This window comes from Electrophorus electricus, chromosome 12 (genome assembly GCF_041902795.1).
Source record: "Electrophorus electricus isolate QZ-2024a chromosome 12, ASM4190279v1, whole genome shotgun sequence".
Classification (NCBI taxonomy): Eukaryota; Metazoa; Chordata; class Actinopteri; order Gymnotiformes; family Gymnotidae; genus Electrophorus; species Electrophorus electricus.
In genome coordinates this window covers 5487726-5501871 of record NC_137508.1, presented here as the reverse complement: position 1 = coordinate 5501871, position 14146 = coordinate 5487726, and the positions used below count along the sequence as shown (strand labels likewise).

General features: G+C 39.3%; 2 protein-coding genes across 4 annotated transcripts; one reads left to right on the top strand and one right to left on the bottom strand.

Moving 5' to 3' along the window:
- The first annotated feature begins 1127 nt into the window (after positions 1-1127).
- On the top strand, positions 1128-5295 carry csgalnact2 (chondroitin sulfate N-acetylgalactosaminyltransferase 2). Of its 2 annotated transcripts, XM_027022602.3 has the most exons (8): positions 1128-1260; positions 1361-2075; positions 2254-2470; positions 2787-2888; positions 3222-3403; positions 3674-3768; positions 3927-4008; positions 4116-5295. In XM_027022602.3, exons 2-8 carry the CDS (start codon positions 1424-1426, stop codon positions 4406-4408), a joined length of 1623 nt encoding a protein of 540 aa, XP_026878403.1. In that variant the 5' UTR covers positions 1128-1260; positions 1361-1423; the 3' UTR covers positions 4409-5295. The 2 variants fall into 2 exon arrangements, with proteins under 2 accessions (XP_026878403.1, XP_026878402.1); XM_027022601.3 differs by having other exon boundaries at positions 1128-2075.
- A 185-nt stretch (positions 5296-5480) lies between these two features.
- sec23ip (SEC23 interacting protein) lies at positions 5481-12940 on the bottom strand. 2 transcript variants are annotated; one of them, XM_027022600.3, is made up of 18 exons: positions 12741-12940; positions 11824-12326; positions 11279-11486; positions 10962-11155; positions 10632-10721; positions 10375-10495; positions 9911-10000; positions 9550-9691; positions 9135-9343; positions 8691-8788; positions 8321-8488; positions 8113-8208; positions 7842-8015; positions 7420-7575; positions 6916-7018; positions 6320-6505; positions 6003-6168; positions 5481-5910 (listed from the first exon to the last, which is right to left on the bottom strand). In XM_027022600.3, the coding sequence occupies exons 1-18, from the start codon at positions 12868-12870 to the stop codon at positions 5829-5831; spliced, it is 2916 nt and encodes a 971-aa protein (XP_026878401.2). In that variant the 5' UTR covers positions 12871-12940; the 3' UTR covers positions 5481-5828. The 2 variants fall into 2 exon arrangements, with proteins under 2 accessions (XP_026878401.2, XP_081580943.1); XM_081724817.1 differs by lacking the exons at positions 8113-8208; positions 8321-8488 and having other exon boundaries at positions 12741-12935.
- Positions 12941-14146: the final 1206 nt, after the last annotated feature.

The window sequence follows — 14146 nt, the reverse complement described above, 5'->3', positions numbered from 1 at the left end:
GGGGAAGAATTTTTTTTCTACATTCTATTTTGAACTTTCTATTATTATCGCTAGATTTTGCTGCCCCATCACCGTCATGTCTAAAGGGAGCAAAAATAAATTGGATTAAAAAAAATCGTTGCTGTATAATGTATTATATACTTGGAATATAAGATAAGTGCACAATTTAATAGGCAGTGTAATTATGGTAATTTAAATCCTTTTATGTCGAGGGTTTTTTATAGGTACGCATGGGCCTGTACATTTTTCATCTGCCAAAAATAAAATGAAATATATCATGAACAGAAAAAAACTTAAATGGTCTTAAATATGACATTAACTAACACGGCCCTGAAAACTCCTGACTGAGAAGATTTTTAAAGAATTAAACAAATACCTATGCTACTTTTATTTTGATTTAGTATAGATGCAACCCTAAACCGGAAGTGGCTTTTTTCTGTTTTCCGGATTTTCTGCCCCGTGGCGTTTAGTTCCCACATTTGTTTTGTTGGGAATAACTTCTACGATTAATATAAATGCGTTGCTAAAATAAAAGTAAGCGTAAAAAAGCTCCCAAGGTACGTAAATAAACCTGGTGTGGTGTTGACATTCGTAAAGAAAATAACTTCTTAAACCTGGCTGGGTTGTTCACGAAACAAGCGGGTGCAGCATTAACATCCATGTAGCTAGCTGACTGTTACCGGGTTTTTATCCCCTATGATACTTTGCTAACCTTAGATATCTCGTCAAATATGCATTGATACAAAAATGTAATCTTTAATTGATATAATATCTTAATAAATTAAAAATTGGCTACGCAATTTTTTTTGTTTTATCTCAGAAACGTTTGGATAGCTAGCTATTTCTCTTTGTAATTAGTGTAAATGCTTTCCTTTCTATTCCATTCAGTTCTGGTGTTATAAAACGCATCTTCGTCGTAATACTTTACTAGCTAGCTGGTTCCGTGTATAACTGACCTTACGTGTTTACAAAACTAAATATGCACGTGTAGTAGTCCATTAAGTAATCAGTATTACTCATAGTTATCAGTGGGCCATATTAAGGAGCGATAAGTGTAACTCAATACTTGTAGCTGCACATTATTTCAGTGTAGTTTAAAAGGACATTTCCCCGTATTTTTCAGATGCAGCATTCCTTTTGCGTGGGATCCAAGTCGAGATGAACAAGAAGGAGTGTCACCTGAATATTTGCACATTTCTGAGGAATTTGAACAGCCTGAATACTGAGATGTACTCAGAATGCAGCACGGCTGCAGGAGATGTGTGACTTTACTGCATTCTGCTCTTTTATATGGAAGTTGTACAACAGAGAATGAAGACCATATAAATATATTATGGATTAATTTACTCTGTCCCTACAGCCAAGTTATGCCAGAGAAGAAATGAAGAGGCGTGGTTGATCAACCGTATCCTGTCTCTCAGCTATGCCCAGGCGAGGACTGCTACTGCAGGGCCGGGTGCGCTGGCTTCTCCTGGGTGTGTTCTTGTTGTGCGTGTTGCTGTTCTTTGCCTACCTGCTGGAGTGCACTCCCCCTGCAGAGGTAAGCCATGTGTTGCCTGCCCTTGGGGGGGAGGCTTATAGCAAGGAATATTATCAGGCCCTGCTGCAGGAACAAGAGGAGCGACACCTCAGTCGAGCAGCCAACCTCAAGAGGCAGATCGCGCAACTCAAGCAGGAGCTACAGGAGATGAATGACAAACTGAAGACCCTGCAGGAAAGGAAAGAGGGCCCTGGGCCACAGGGCCTGGTGGATGGCAAAGATCAGGAGCCTGGCGACCTTCTGGATTTCTTGCACTCCCAAATAGACAAGGCAGAAGTGAGTAATGGGGCAAGGCTACCCAGTGAGTATGCTTTAGTGCCCTTTGAAAGCTTCACCTCAACAAAGGTGTACCAGCTGGAGATGGGCCTAACACGGCATCCTGAGGAAAAGCCAGTACGCAAGGACCGGCGAGATGAGCTGGTGGAGGTAATAGAAGCAGGCCTGGATGTCCTAAACAACCCTGATGAAGAGGATGGCCAGGAGGGGGACATCCCCATGCAGAGGCAGAGCTTCACAGAAAGCCATTTTGTTGAGGGTAAGAGCTGGTCATATAAGGTAATTTTATACTAATATTTGTATTTGCGTTTTTCTGTCTTTCTGTGTCGTCGTCCCCCCTGCCATTTCAATGGTCCTTTTATGTCTAATTGAAGATTTGGGAGAAGTCTATTTAAAGATTTGTAACTGAATTTCTGGGTATTGTCTCCTTAATTCAGGCCTTTACAGGACCGAACGGGACAAAGGAACTATGTATGAGCTGTATTTTTCCAAGGAGAATTACCATGAGTTTCACCATGTCACCCTGTTCCGTCCTTTTGGTCCCCTGATGAAAGTCAGGAGCACATCTGTGGACACAGCCAACACAATCATCAACATTATAGTGCCTCTGTCAGGCCGAACTGAAGCATTTGTTCAATTCCTACACAACTTCAGGTGAGTTTAGTAGGTTAAAGACGTGATTTGAAGAAGTGAGCATTTCACGGGTAAAACCAAGTTGCAACAGTCAAGCAAAGCACTGCACAAATTGTAAATATTTGGAGCTTCAGACAGTGATCTCTGGCATGCTGAGAGGTGCATTGTTGAGTTTAATGATGTGTGAAATAGAGTGGAAAGTCTTTTCCTTTATATAGATGCCTTCTTATTCCGGTATAGTGGACTTTCCTATGATATTGCCCTATGATGAGAAACCAGCTTGCATTTCATTCTACCACATTGCCTAAATCAATCTAATGTGAACGGTTTACTGCAGGGAGGTGTGTATACATCAGGACAAGCGAGTGCATCTCACAGTGGTCTACTTTGGGGAAGACAGCTTGCAGGAAGTGAAGTCATCCTTACAAAAAATGTCTAGGTTTGTTCTCTACAAGGGTTCTGTTCTACTTGCTACTCAGTTTTACTTACTAGTGGTTAGGGGTTATACAACGTTTGAGGCTTCAAGAAATTACAAAGATTAAGGACCTTACTTGTTGACGCATCTAGTTTAGACATGTAATGCATTGTTCCATGTACATTTAAAAAGGTGGGGGGAGGTTAACTGCCTCTAAAATAATGATCGTTTATGATTTATTTATTTTTTTGTCAGTTGGTACAATTATCTGATTCTTGAAATGTGTTTATAAACCCAAATTCTAAAGGATATCCACTTAAATATAAATTGCATTTATGTAACCTATGGCCTTCTAAGTGAGGAGAACTTCACCAACTACACTCTTGTTCCCGTGGATGAAGAGTTTTCCCGTGGCAGAGGGCTGGACATCGGTGCTCATGCATGGAAAAAAGGCAGTGATGTGTTGATGTTCTTCTGTGATGTTGATATTTATTTCACTCTCGAATTCCTCAGTACGTGTCGTCTCAATACAACCCCAGGTATGCCATTTCAGCAAACGTCCATTTGAATGTGTATAGATATGTACTTTGTGTGTATTTATAACATTGGACAGTAATACTTTCAAAATATTGGGGGGGGGGGGGGGTGTGTTACCTTTTTAAAAAGCTATTTAAAGAAAAATAGTTTGTCATTTGGACTTCTAAAACCAAAATTCAATTAAACTGCATAAGGATTACAATATTGTTTTAAGAACTGTTTCAAGGTCAGTGGTCCCTTCTCTATAAAATGTGTCCCTTCTTTCTACTAAGGCAAACGAGTCTTCTACCCAGTAGTGTTTAGTTTGTACAATCCTGCCATAGTATATGGAAATCTTGAGCTGGTTCCACCTATTGAACATCAGCTGGTATGTAGCCCCTATTTCCTACTGTTTTTAAATGTGACTTACCACAGCATTTGATGTACTGCCACTTATACCAAAATACTTTAGTGGAAATTAACTTCAGATGCTAAATTAAAATCAGATGCTAATAGTGGTAGTAATACAACTGTGATATTTTAAAGATTCACAAAAAAGATGCTGGATTCTGGAGGGACTTTGGATTTGGCATGACTTGTCAGTATCGCTCTGACTTCCTCAACATTGGTAAGTTCCATTGTTATGGAAATAAGCAGTATTGTGATTTTGTACAAATAAATAGGCTCCTATTTTGTGGCACTGTGTTCTTTTTTTTCTGTGATTTCAAACTACAGGTGGATTTGACCTAGAAGTAAAAGGTTGGGGAGTGGAAGATGTCCACTTGTATAGGAAATATCTACGGAGTGAGTTGATAGTAATGCGCACTCCTGTCTCGGGTCTTTTTCACCTGTGGCATGAGAAGCTGTGTGTGGACGAACTGACTCCAGAACAGTACCGCATGTGCATCCAGTCCAAGGCCATGAATGAGGCCTCTCACTCCCATTTGGGAATGTTGGTGTTCCGCGAGGAGATTGAAAACCATCTCCGCAAGCAGGCCTACAAGACCCAGAGCAAGACAGAGGACTGATACGGTCATTGAACCTGCTGAGATCAAGCACACTGTTGATGCATTCCTGTTGTGCAGAAGTTAGCCAGTTGAGATTCATCTAGATCTTGTTAGATCAACACTCTTTATGAAGTAATGCAATCTATGATAATTCATGGATTTAAAGTAAAAAAAAAAAATCCACTAAAAGATTAAATGTGGGTGGGTAATACTAAGTTAAGTGCTCTGTGTGAGCTTTTGAAAGCAGTGGCCTAAAACCTGTGATTTCTATTCTGAAATCTCCAACAGGTTTACTCTTTTATGTTAATGTGAATGTCAATATATGTAAAATGACCATTTCAGTTGGTACTTTTATGCAAACAAACTATACATGGCCTGAACTTGGCATCTTGCCAGGACTTAAACCAATTCCATGAACATTTGTAAATGTAGTGTTTATTATTGAGCCTTATTGTTACATTTTTCTATGATTTGTAGTTTAAACACTTGCGCTGTAATAAAAGGTGTAGTTTGTAAATGTTGAAGCAGCTGAAAGACAATCAGTTCTGTGTGGTTATGAACAAAATGAGTGATATGGTATTTCTTTAACACCCCTAAAAACCCTTCATGTCCTATATTGTTTGAGAGCATGACTACTATTCAACAAGTTTCAAATTCAGCTTTTGCATTAGGCTTAGTTCTACCAACTGTAATCAAATACTGATTTCTGCAACTAAATTCATCAAAATTGTTTTGTAAGAATTTAAAGTGGTAATTGTTGCAGTAATATTCATGTTTCTACAAAGGATATGAACATTTCATAAATTATAAAAGCTTTAACCAAAATGTGGTTTGACAGATCAGCATGATTGACAAATGTATGATAAATTTCTCACTTAAATAAAGTGACTGGCAGCTTTTCATTCATACTGACTTGTGTTTGACATTATTCAGATTAACCTAAACCCTGGAGTTAGATCTTGACCAGGGGTTTAGGAGTTTGCTGGACTCTGGTACTCCAGGACTGGACTTTGAAACTACTGATCTGGACTGGTAAAGCCCTCATTTTAAGGAAAAGCAGCTGTAGTCATTTCTAATCAGTTGCATAAACGGGTGGTAGTAAATCACTTTATTATGCAACTTGTTGCTCTCAGTTACAAGGAACAGGCTTGTGTCATTATTTAAAGCACTAGTTTCTATTAATACCAGGTTTCATGAAGTCTGAGCAGCAGCACTAAAACTCACAACTCTTGCACTGTATAGTGGTATTTAAATCCACTATTTAAATCTTAATTTCTTAATTTAAGACATGTAATAATACTTATGTATTCATATTTATACAAGAAACTACAAGAATAGAAAAACAAGAGTTAATGGCAAAGACAGACCCTTCTGGAGAGGGGAATGGATTCAAACTGATTTTTGTAAAGTATGCTTGAGTTTTTGTTATAAATTATATCAATCAATGTGCAGTCTGCTCTGGATGTATGTTTATGCTTCTATAAATTTCTTTAAGGATGAGCAAAGCTGTGTCCTCGGACTCCCTGAAAACAGAAAAAAAAAAAAAAAAATTAAACCATAATTCATACTTCCTTACAGAAATACTGACAGGTACATTGTGCTATATCCCACTTACCAGTAACAGAGATGGCTCTGGAGAGCAAACAGGTATTCATTGAAACTTTCAATAGGTTTCTCTTGAAGGACATAGTCAATGCGATTCCCTGCATTGAGCATGCCCACCTTCACCTGAGCCACCTCCTCCTTCAGGAGCTCTGGAGGTGCTTCCACTACTAGGTTATCTGCAGTGTGCAAGGACATGCACACCTTTAGGATATTAGCATAATTCCATAATGGTAATTACACCAAAACAGCAAGAAAGAATCAGCCACAAAAAAACAAAAAAAAAAACAAAACGTAAATTATTGTTCTGTCACATCCAGCAGCACATACCTTCGTCCTTTTGCTTCTCCTCTTCCTCTTTGATATGACTGGCCACCATAGCCAGCTGTTCATGCAGTTGCATAGAGGACGTGTGAGCACGGGCAAAGTCGTTCAGTGTCTGCCAAGCGCTCTTTAGGGAGCTGATGAAACCCTGCTTCAGATCAGAACCCATCCTAGAGAGACTCTCCTTTAACTCTGAACACAATACAGTTGGCACAGCATGGTCAGTGGTGGTTCATTTCTTTTAATATTAACATTTTTATACATCTGAAAGCAAATCTCCAACATATTTTGCCTGCTTTGTGACCTTGTGGCAACCTCACAACCAGACAACCTAACTTCCTAAAATGCTAAAGTATAGGGACGTGTGTGAATAAAATATCACCACTTCATAGAAAGTACTCTGAAGAACTAACACTGAACAAAAAACTTGATTTAAAAACTTTAAATGATTTGCTTATGTCAATAATAGACACTCTTTAGATTAAAATGAATGCATTCAAAATCATACTTTTATAATCAATAAATAAATAAAATTAATTTCTTGTGACTGAAAAGCTAGGCTATAAAAAAAAGAAATCAATAAGAAATAGTCCCACACATACCAAGATGAAGCCTCTTCCTCCCTTTATGATGGGGAATCAGAACAGGCTCCAAGTCTATGTCAGGTAAGATCATGGGTTCAATCCGGTATGCTACTGGATCCAGCTACAAGAAGCAGATGATGAGGAAAGTTTGAGCTTGGATTTCTTTTAGTTATCCAATTTGTATTACAACCGAATTACTTCTAAAATCCTGGACAAACAAAAGAAACAATAGGGCAACACACTGTTACGAGTAGGACACTGATAAAACATACTTCTGCATACAGTAACTACTGCAGTCAAGTAATCAGCATTTGTCATGAGGTAACTTGAAATTGTGTTTTTGATTTGTCAAAACTCTCACAAAACCACCTACCAGGAACATAAGAGATCATATGCAGCATATGATCAAATCAGTTTCACAAACAGATAATATGAAATTCAAATTAATTTCATAGTTCAAATATGCATGCAAGCAAGAACGCTCATAATTTGCCCAGTTTTGTGAGATGTAATAAAACATACTGGATGATAAATGTTGAAGAAGCCCTTGCAGGTGGGAAACTGGTAGTTTTCCTCAATTTTCTCCACACCTCGCACTGTCAGAAACATGCCAACGGGAGAGCCAAAAGCGAAGAAATTCACGAGCTCAAAGTCCAGAGCATGATACACCACAGACACCTACAGAGGAATGTTAGATGCAGCCCACAGGAGAAGAGAGAAAACCAAAAACCAACCAAGTACAACAATAGATTTTGCAGACTTCCCCTCCAAATACATTACTAGAAATTGAACTGTCAAAGGAGCATTTCTATAACAGCTGAGTTGGCTAGTAACAGGGCAACAAAAAATATTATCCCTTTTAAAGATTATCACAAGGAGCTCAGCCAGAATACCCTAATCATAATTTTGATCATAATTACACATGGACTATTCTGGAACTTTACCTGCCCAGTTCCAATTTCAAAGCAATTATAATCCACATGAATGGAGGACATAGTTCTGCCCACTGGAACTTTACTTCTGGAAACATCTGTGACTGCTCCAGTATGTTGAGGGGCTGACACCTCTTTCCTTTCCTCTTTAGCCACAGTTTTTACTGGAATTGTTTGTTGTGCAGCCTGACAGTGTGAACAGACACAATTAGATTTAATATGTTGCACCAGTTCAGCAAGCTGACCAAAACCAGCCGATTTATTAAGACAATTGAGGCGTTGCCTGCTTTGCTGCCTTCTCTTTGACAAACTTGGCAAGCTTCTTGCGTGGCCCTAAAGGAATACCCATTTCCTTCAGATCATCCACTGTGCACATAAGCTGTGTTGAGGGACAGAGACAAATCAGTACAGCATCAGCAAATCTATATGAAAACATATTAGAACAACATTACTCTAACATTATGCACGTTAGAATGAAGTCTTGCCCTTACCAGAGACTCAACATCAATCTTCTCCTGTTCGAAAGTGCTAATGTACTCAGACAGGCCCAACTGCTCCAGAACAGATGAGAGATCTGCAGTCTTGTCTGTCTTCTCCTTTCCCTCCTTTGTTGTAGCCAGGCTAAGGCCCTCACTGCTCTGAGAGACTGAAGGACTCACCTGCAGCTCCATAACAACGCAGGACTCTCAGTTTATATTATTTGTCCTAGTACAAATTCTTTTCTTTTTTTTTCCCCCTTTTCCATGCTTTTTTGAGAATAAATGGAGATCACCTTTCCTGGTACCTCTTGGAGCACCCAAAATGTATTTTTTAACATGCTGAGTTCTATCCTGAGCAGCTGTCTAATAATCCAAAACTTACCTGCTTCACCTCAGGTTGAGAAATTCCATTAGGTGTTAGTTCAGAAGAAGACGAGGAGCTCTTCTGATTAGACAGTAAATCAAAGAGTATCAAAGACCCTGAAAGCAGAAGAAACACAAAATAAAATAAAACAGAAAAGGCTGTTTCAAACAAATTTGGAAATGTTCAGAGAGGCAAAGTTACCAAAGTAACAACTAAGCTGGGCAGTGGTAGCTCAGTGGTTAAGGCACTTGACTTGTAATCGGAAGGTTGCCAGGTTGAGCTCCTGAGCAAGACCTTTAACCCTCAATTGTTCAAGTTGTACTCTGTCATAATTGTAAGTTGCTTTGGATAAAAGCATCATATAAATGCTGTAAATATTTAAGCTTGGCTTCATCACAAAAAATTTGAACATTCATAAACTGTCCTTGACTTGGCTACTCAAACTGAATAGAATCTTCCTACCTAAGCTGTGTCCAGCTACTGACACACCCCCTCTGAAGTCTGGGTTTCTCTGCATGAACAATGCATAGAGCCGGTTTATCTCAAAAGCCACAGTGTCCATTATGGTCTGACAATAGGTTGGGCTGTTGTAGAAAAGCACATCCAAAAGGGTTTCGTTGGTAAAATGCCGTAGCCGGCCTGTGCTGGGCAGAGTGATTTTCTTTATGCGCCTAAACAAGGGGGGAAATAAATAAATAAATAAATCGAATGGGTTCAGTTTTCAGTCGGCTGGGTACAGCTATTCACTTTTTAAAACAACAATTTTTCAGTCAGGAGCCACAAACTAAAAATAACAGACAACTGTACAAGGTTAAAATGCTGTCTAATGATAGTGCTGCAATGTACACGATGATGCCTATGAAGAAAGAACTCAAACCTGTCCACTCCTGTAGCATCCCCATGAAGGGCTGTGTGCCAATGAACAGGCAGGAACTCCACACGACTGATAACATGCTCGTCCTGAGCCTTCTTAAAATGGCTCCGCAGCAACTTCAGAGATACACTGCGGAAGTCATCCACTGGGAGGACAAACACACAGTTTTGGTAAAGACTCACATAACATGAGATACTTATGTCTGAAACTGTGACTGTGGACTGTAAAGGCAAGCAAGGCCGCTGTCTGATATTCATTGCAGCTAAACATTATTGGTACCCTTAGCAGACAGCGAGATGAGTTTAGAAGTCAAATAAAAATTCAGAAGTAAAATAAGATGTTTTAGAAAATCTTTTAGCCTTACCACATTCCACCATGCTTCTGAATCGTAGATCACAGACTGGGCCAATGCCATGCACCATAAACACCAGATGGTCCACTTGTGGCATCTCACCTAGAGGTTATGATATTCCTCAGACGTGTAGTGAACATTTTCACTCATACAGCAGCACACTTTATTTAATAAATGTCAGCAGCTAAGCCAGCAACATCGCAAACCTAGCATGCAACACAACACAGAATAACGTGAAAGAGCATAAGTTGCATTTAGACTATTGTTTTAACAAAACAGGCCTATAAAGAATGGACTTGTTCCACAACAAATGATCAACAACACACAAACACAGTCACTGGCAGCCATGAGTATCTTAAAGAATAGGGTGGCCTACAACACCACACAGGATCTTTGAATACTATTTAGTTAAAAACCTTATGAGACCAACAGTTCTAAAAAGGTAACTGTAGGCAAGGGTTAAGGCGGCCACTCACCATCAGGGACTTCATCGTGGTCATCATCCACACCCCTTTTTACCACTCTGGGCCGGGTCTGACCATCTTGTGTGGTGCCCCACTCATCAGGCATGGCTGACGGCTGAAACTGCACTATCACCTGGATGGTGCATCAATTAAGTTTACATAAACAAGACAGAGGACATTCTTAGTGCACACTTCAGCAAGACGCAAAATGTTTACTCTTCTATTATAATAAAACTAAGCTGCTTGCAGAGCTGATGTGAGCAGTATACCTTTGGATTGTGCATGACGATTGTTTCCCCTGATGGAAATTCCAGTCTGCGGTGCCACTGATTAGTAGTCACTGCTTTTTTATATTCTGCCTGTTAAAAATCAGAAAAAGTGTTACATAGTGTCATACACTATGAGTGTTTACACACTCACCTACAGCTTGTTATACAGCAAACTAACATCATAATTAGCCAGTCATGCTGAGTAAAGACAGAGTACAGATAACTTCTTAAAGAAGAATAACCAGTGATGGCAATACAACCATTCTAATCAGTGAACCATTCCAATCAGTGAACTCAGAAAGATGGAATCTGTGCAGAACTGAAACATACCTCTAGTTTGTCACTGAACTCCTCTGAATAGGGGATAAAGCGGCTGTCTGTGTCACCTTTGTAGAACCAGGTACACCGTCGCACCTCAGTCGGTTCCTCCTCCCAGTACACTGCAGTTCTACTGCGGTCATATAGCTGCACATCATACCGCCCACCGTCTGTACACACTACCACATTCTCTGGGTCTGGCTGAACTGGAAAACACAGGAAGCAGAGTAATAGTTTTTGAAACTTATAATCAAGGTAAAGAAATTCTTGAACTCAGTCTCTGATCTATGTCATGAATATGATCTATGTCTCAGTAGTTTCCCGCTTACCAGAATTGAAAGTCTCTTCCAGTTGAATGGAATCCACTATACTAAAGGGAAGCCAAACATTTTTGGACTCCACTTGCTTACAATAAAACCAGTGAGGCTGGATAGCCTCGTAGACATTATAAGTGTATTGCACCATGGGATTGACTGGAACCAAAGGACCAGACATGCTGGATCCTGCAGGTGGTGGTGGAGCCTGTGTAGTGTGAGGCTAGAGAGAGATACAACAAGATCTGAACACACTGCAAATAGTCCAGTAAAGATGTCAGGAAAATGAGTTCTAGTGTAACAGGAATCTCACATTATCATCACCCTACCACCATACACACCAACACATTCAGAAAGGTTTGAATAAAGAATATATACACTTTAAATCAGACAGAACAGTGATTACAAGGACATGCTCAATGTATTGACTTCAGTAAATCAGAATTCCAAGAATGTGAAAAGAATGACATGAAAAAACTTGCCAGCCTTAATTTCCATTTGATTTCATGCTTTTATCCATAAAACATTAAAAGCCCATAATCATCAATAGAAAAACGTACCTTAGCAAATGTTGTAGGTGTGGTCTGGAATGTGGGCGCTGGTGGAGGCTGAGAGTAAGGGCTGAGATGCTGTGCAGACTGACTAGGAGGTTGCTGTTGTAGCTCAGGAGCCATAAGGTAAGGACTTGCTTTACTACTTGTGGCTGTGTGACGATATGGATTAAAGGTTTGCTGGGGGCCTGGAGGAGGTGGAGGTGTGGCCACATTAGGGGGAGGAGTGTGGGTACGCATGGGACTCTGGAAAACTGTACTAGCATATTGCTGAGTAGGGTTCGCATAAGAAACGGAAGGATTTGGTACACTCGCAGTACTGGATACTTGAGAAGAAACCGTGGACGGAGTGACGGCAGGAACGGGAGGCATGCTCGGCTGATAGCCTATTGAAGCAAATGGGTCACTACTATTGGTAGAACCAGAAAAATAGCTAAATGTTGAGGGCAGAGGAGCTGTTGATGAGGTCTGACCAAGGAAGCTGTCTTCTTCTCCAACTTCACTCCCATCATCTTCATGAGAGAAAAAAAGTGAAGTACATAATAATTACGGTGATTACTGAACATTACCAGACTAAATAAGACTCTACACAACAAAGAACGGAGACAGAAGCAAAAGTGTGATTGCGGTCATGTTAGCTGTAAAAATTACATCCAGATTTGATCAATTAGAAAAAATTGTTGATATTTTTTATAAAATCGGGAAAAAAAACAGCCCCATCATAAACACTTAATGACACTTGCACCAATAGCGTGTAATGTGTGTGAAATGTCTAATTTATCTAGATAACAGCAAACAGAAACGTTAACTTGGTATAGATTAGCCATCGCGCTAACTAGCTATCCCCTCACTTAGGAAGCGCTCACTAGCATCAATGAAAACTGGCTACCTACAGCTCGTTAAGATTTACAAGTTTCGTAACCTACCTCCGGATAAAACTGCTGGGCCTGTGGCTTGACTGACAGGAATAAATGGCAAGTTAAAATTAAATTCCGGCGCCGTGGAGAACAGCAAATTTGCACTGGAGCTGGGTACGTTGGTCTTCCTTTCGGCCATTTTCGGGCAATATTACACGTAGCTGGCTTTGCTCCTGCAGCCGGATTCGACGGGCAATAGATTTCAGCAAGTGCTTCCGTAATTGCCGAGGAAAAACATCACACGGCGTGCAAAATGCAAATATGCATATCATCTACTGCCACAAAGTCGGCCGACACCCACTTGTTTAAGCCCATCTACCCGTCATAGAGCTCTACTCGAATAATCCGCACGATAAAGACGACGTTTCAGACCAGACTAATTTACCCAGATCTGAAATATTGTAAAGATTTATGACGGTTACAGCATTATTCTACTGAAATATGAAGGGCAATGTCTCTGCAAGTGGCCTAATGCCAAGACTGGTATCAGGAAACAAAATATTAATATTAATTTGTGATTCTTACATAGCATATTTAAATGCACTTCCATTATTTAATTATGAATTATACGAAAGTCAGAAAAATAATGAATAATTATTAAAGTATCAATTATAGAAGCATCAACTGATAAATTGTTAATATTCGGTTATATATTACCATTTAAAGCCTTTTTGCATCAATTGTGATAATGAAATACCCTTATGTATATCTAATATTTAAAACAGAGAAATATCACAGTATATTTGGTAATAAAAATGTTTGGGAAATCGATTTAAAGCAATGCACTATATGAATCAATAATAAACACGAATAATAGGTGATAAAACGAGAACAAACAGGGTAGGCCAAATGTGTTTTGTGGATCTTTTTTCACTTTATAGTATTCTACTGTTAACACTATGCATTGTGTCAAACGGGGGAGCTGAAATTGTTTACGATAAACTACCACAAAATGCAATCCATGCTGTGGTGTTTAGCTTAAAGATTTTTAAAAGCAAATTTTAACATAACTCAGTTGTGTTGTATCATTATTTTAAACTTAGCAACTAAAATCTATATATTATAAACTTGGTTTCTACTTACAGATGAGTTATAACTGTTGCGTTCCTAAAATTACATAGATACAGTACCTAACACTTTGAGCTAAAAGTATTTTTAAGTGCAACTGTATGGTGCATAATTATTTAGGAATTTCAAGTTAACGTAGTTTTTACAGATCGATTGTATTAGCAGCAATCACGGCTCAGAATGGGATAATACGACTTGATTACTTTAGCTAGAGCCTGCAACTTTGTTTAATTATGTAATTTAATTCAAGACTGGGGACAGAGATTCCCACAAGACGAACTTCTGCAGGACACTTGAGTCAACATTATGAGAACTGGCCATTACTTCTGACAATGTTTCTAAAGGTT

What these genes read in the sequence shown, in the direction of transcription:
- sec23ip (XM_027022600.3), bottom strand. Translation starts at nt 12,870, where the DNA reads ATGGCCGAAAGGAAGACCAACGTACCCAGCTCCAGTGCAAATTTGCTG. An exon ending in CCACGATGAAGTCCCTGATG is followed by an intron (nt 10,001 to 10,374) that starts GTGAGTGGCCGC and finishes CATAACCTCTAG; the next exon opens with GTGAGATGCCACAAGTGGAC. An exon ending in AAGAGAAGGCAGCAAAGCAG is followed by an intron (nt 8,016 to 8,112) that starts GCAACGCCTCAA and finishes TCACACTGTCAG; the next exon opens with GCTGCACAACAAACAATTCC.
- csgalnact2 (XM_027022602.3), top strand. Translation starts at nt 1,424, where the DNA reads ATGCCCAGGCGAGGACTGCTACTGCAGGGCCGGGTGCGCTGGCTTCTC. An exon ending in CAATTCCTACACAACTTCAG is followed by an intron (nt 2,471 to 2,786) that starts GTGAGTTTAGTA and finishes GGTTTACTGCAG; the next exon opens with GGAGGTGTGTATACATCAGG. An exon ending in CACCTATTGAACATCAGCTG is followed by an intron (nt 3,769 to 3,926) that starts GTATGTAGCCCC and finishes GATATTTTAAAG; the next exon opens with ATTCACAAAAAAGATGCTGG.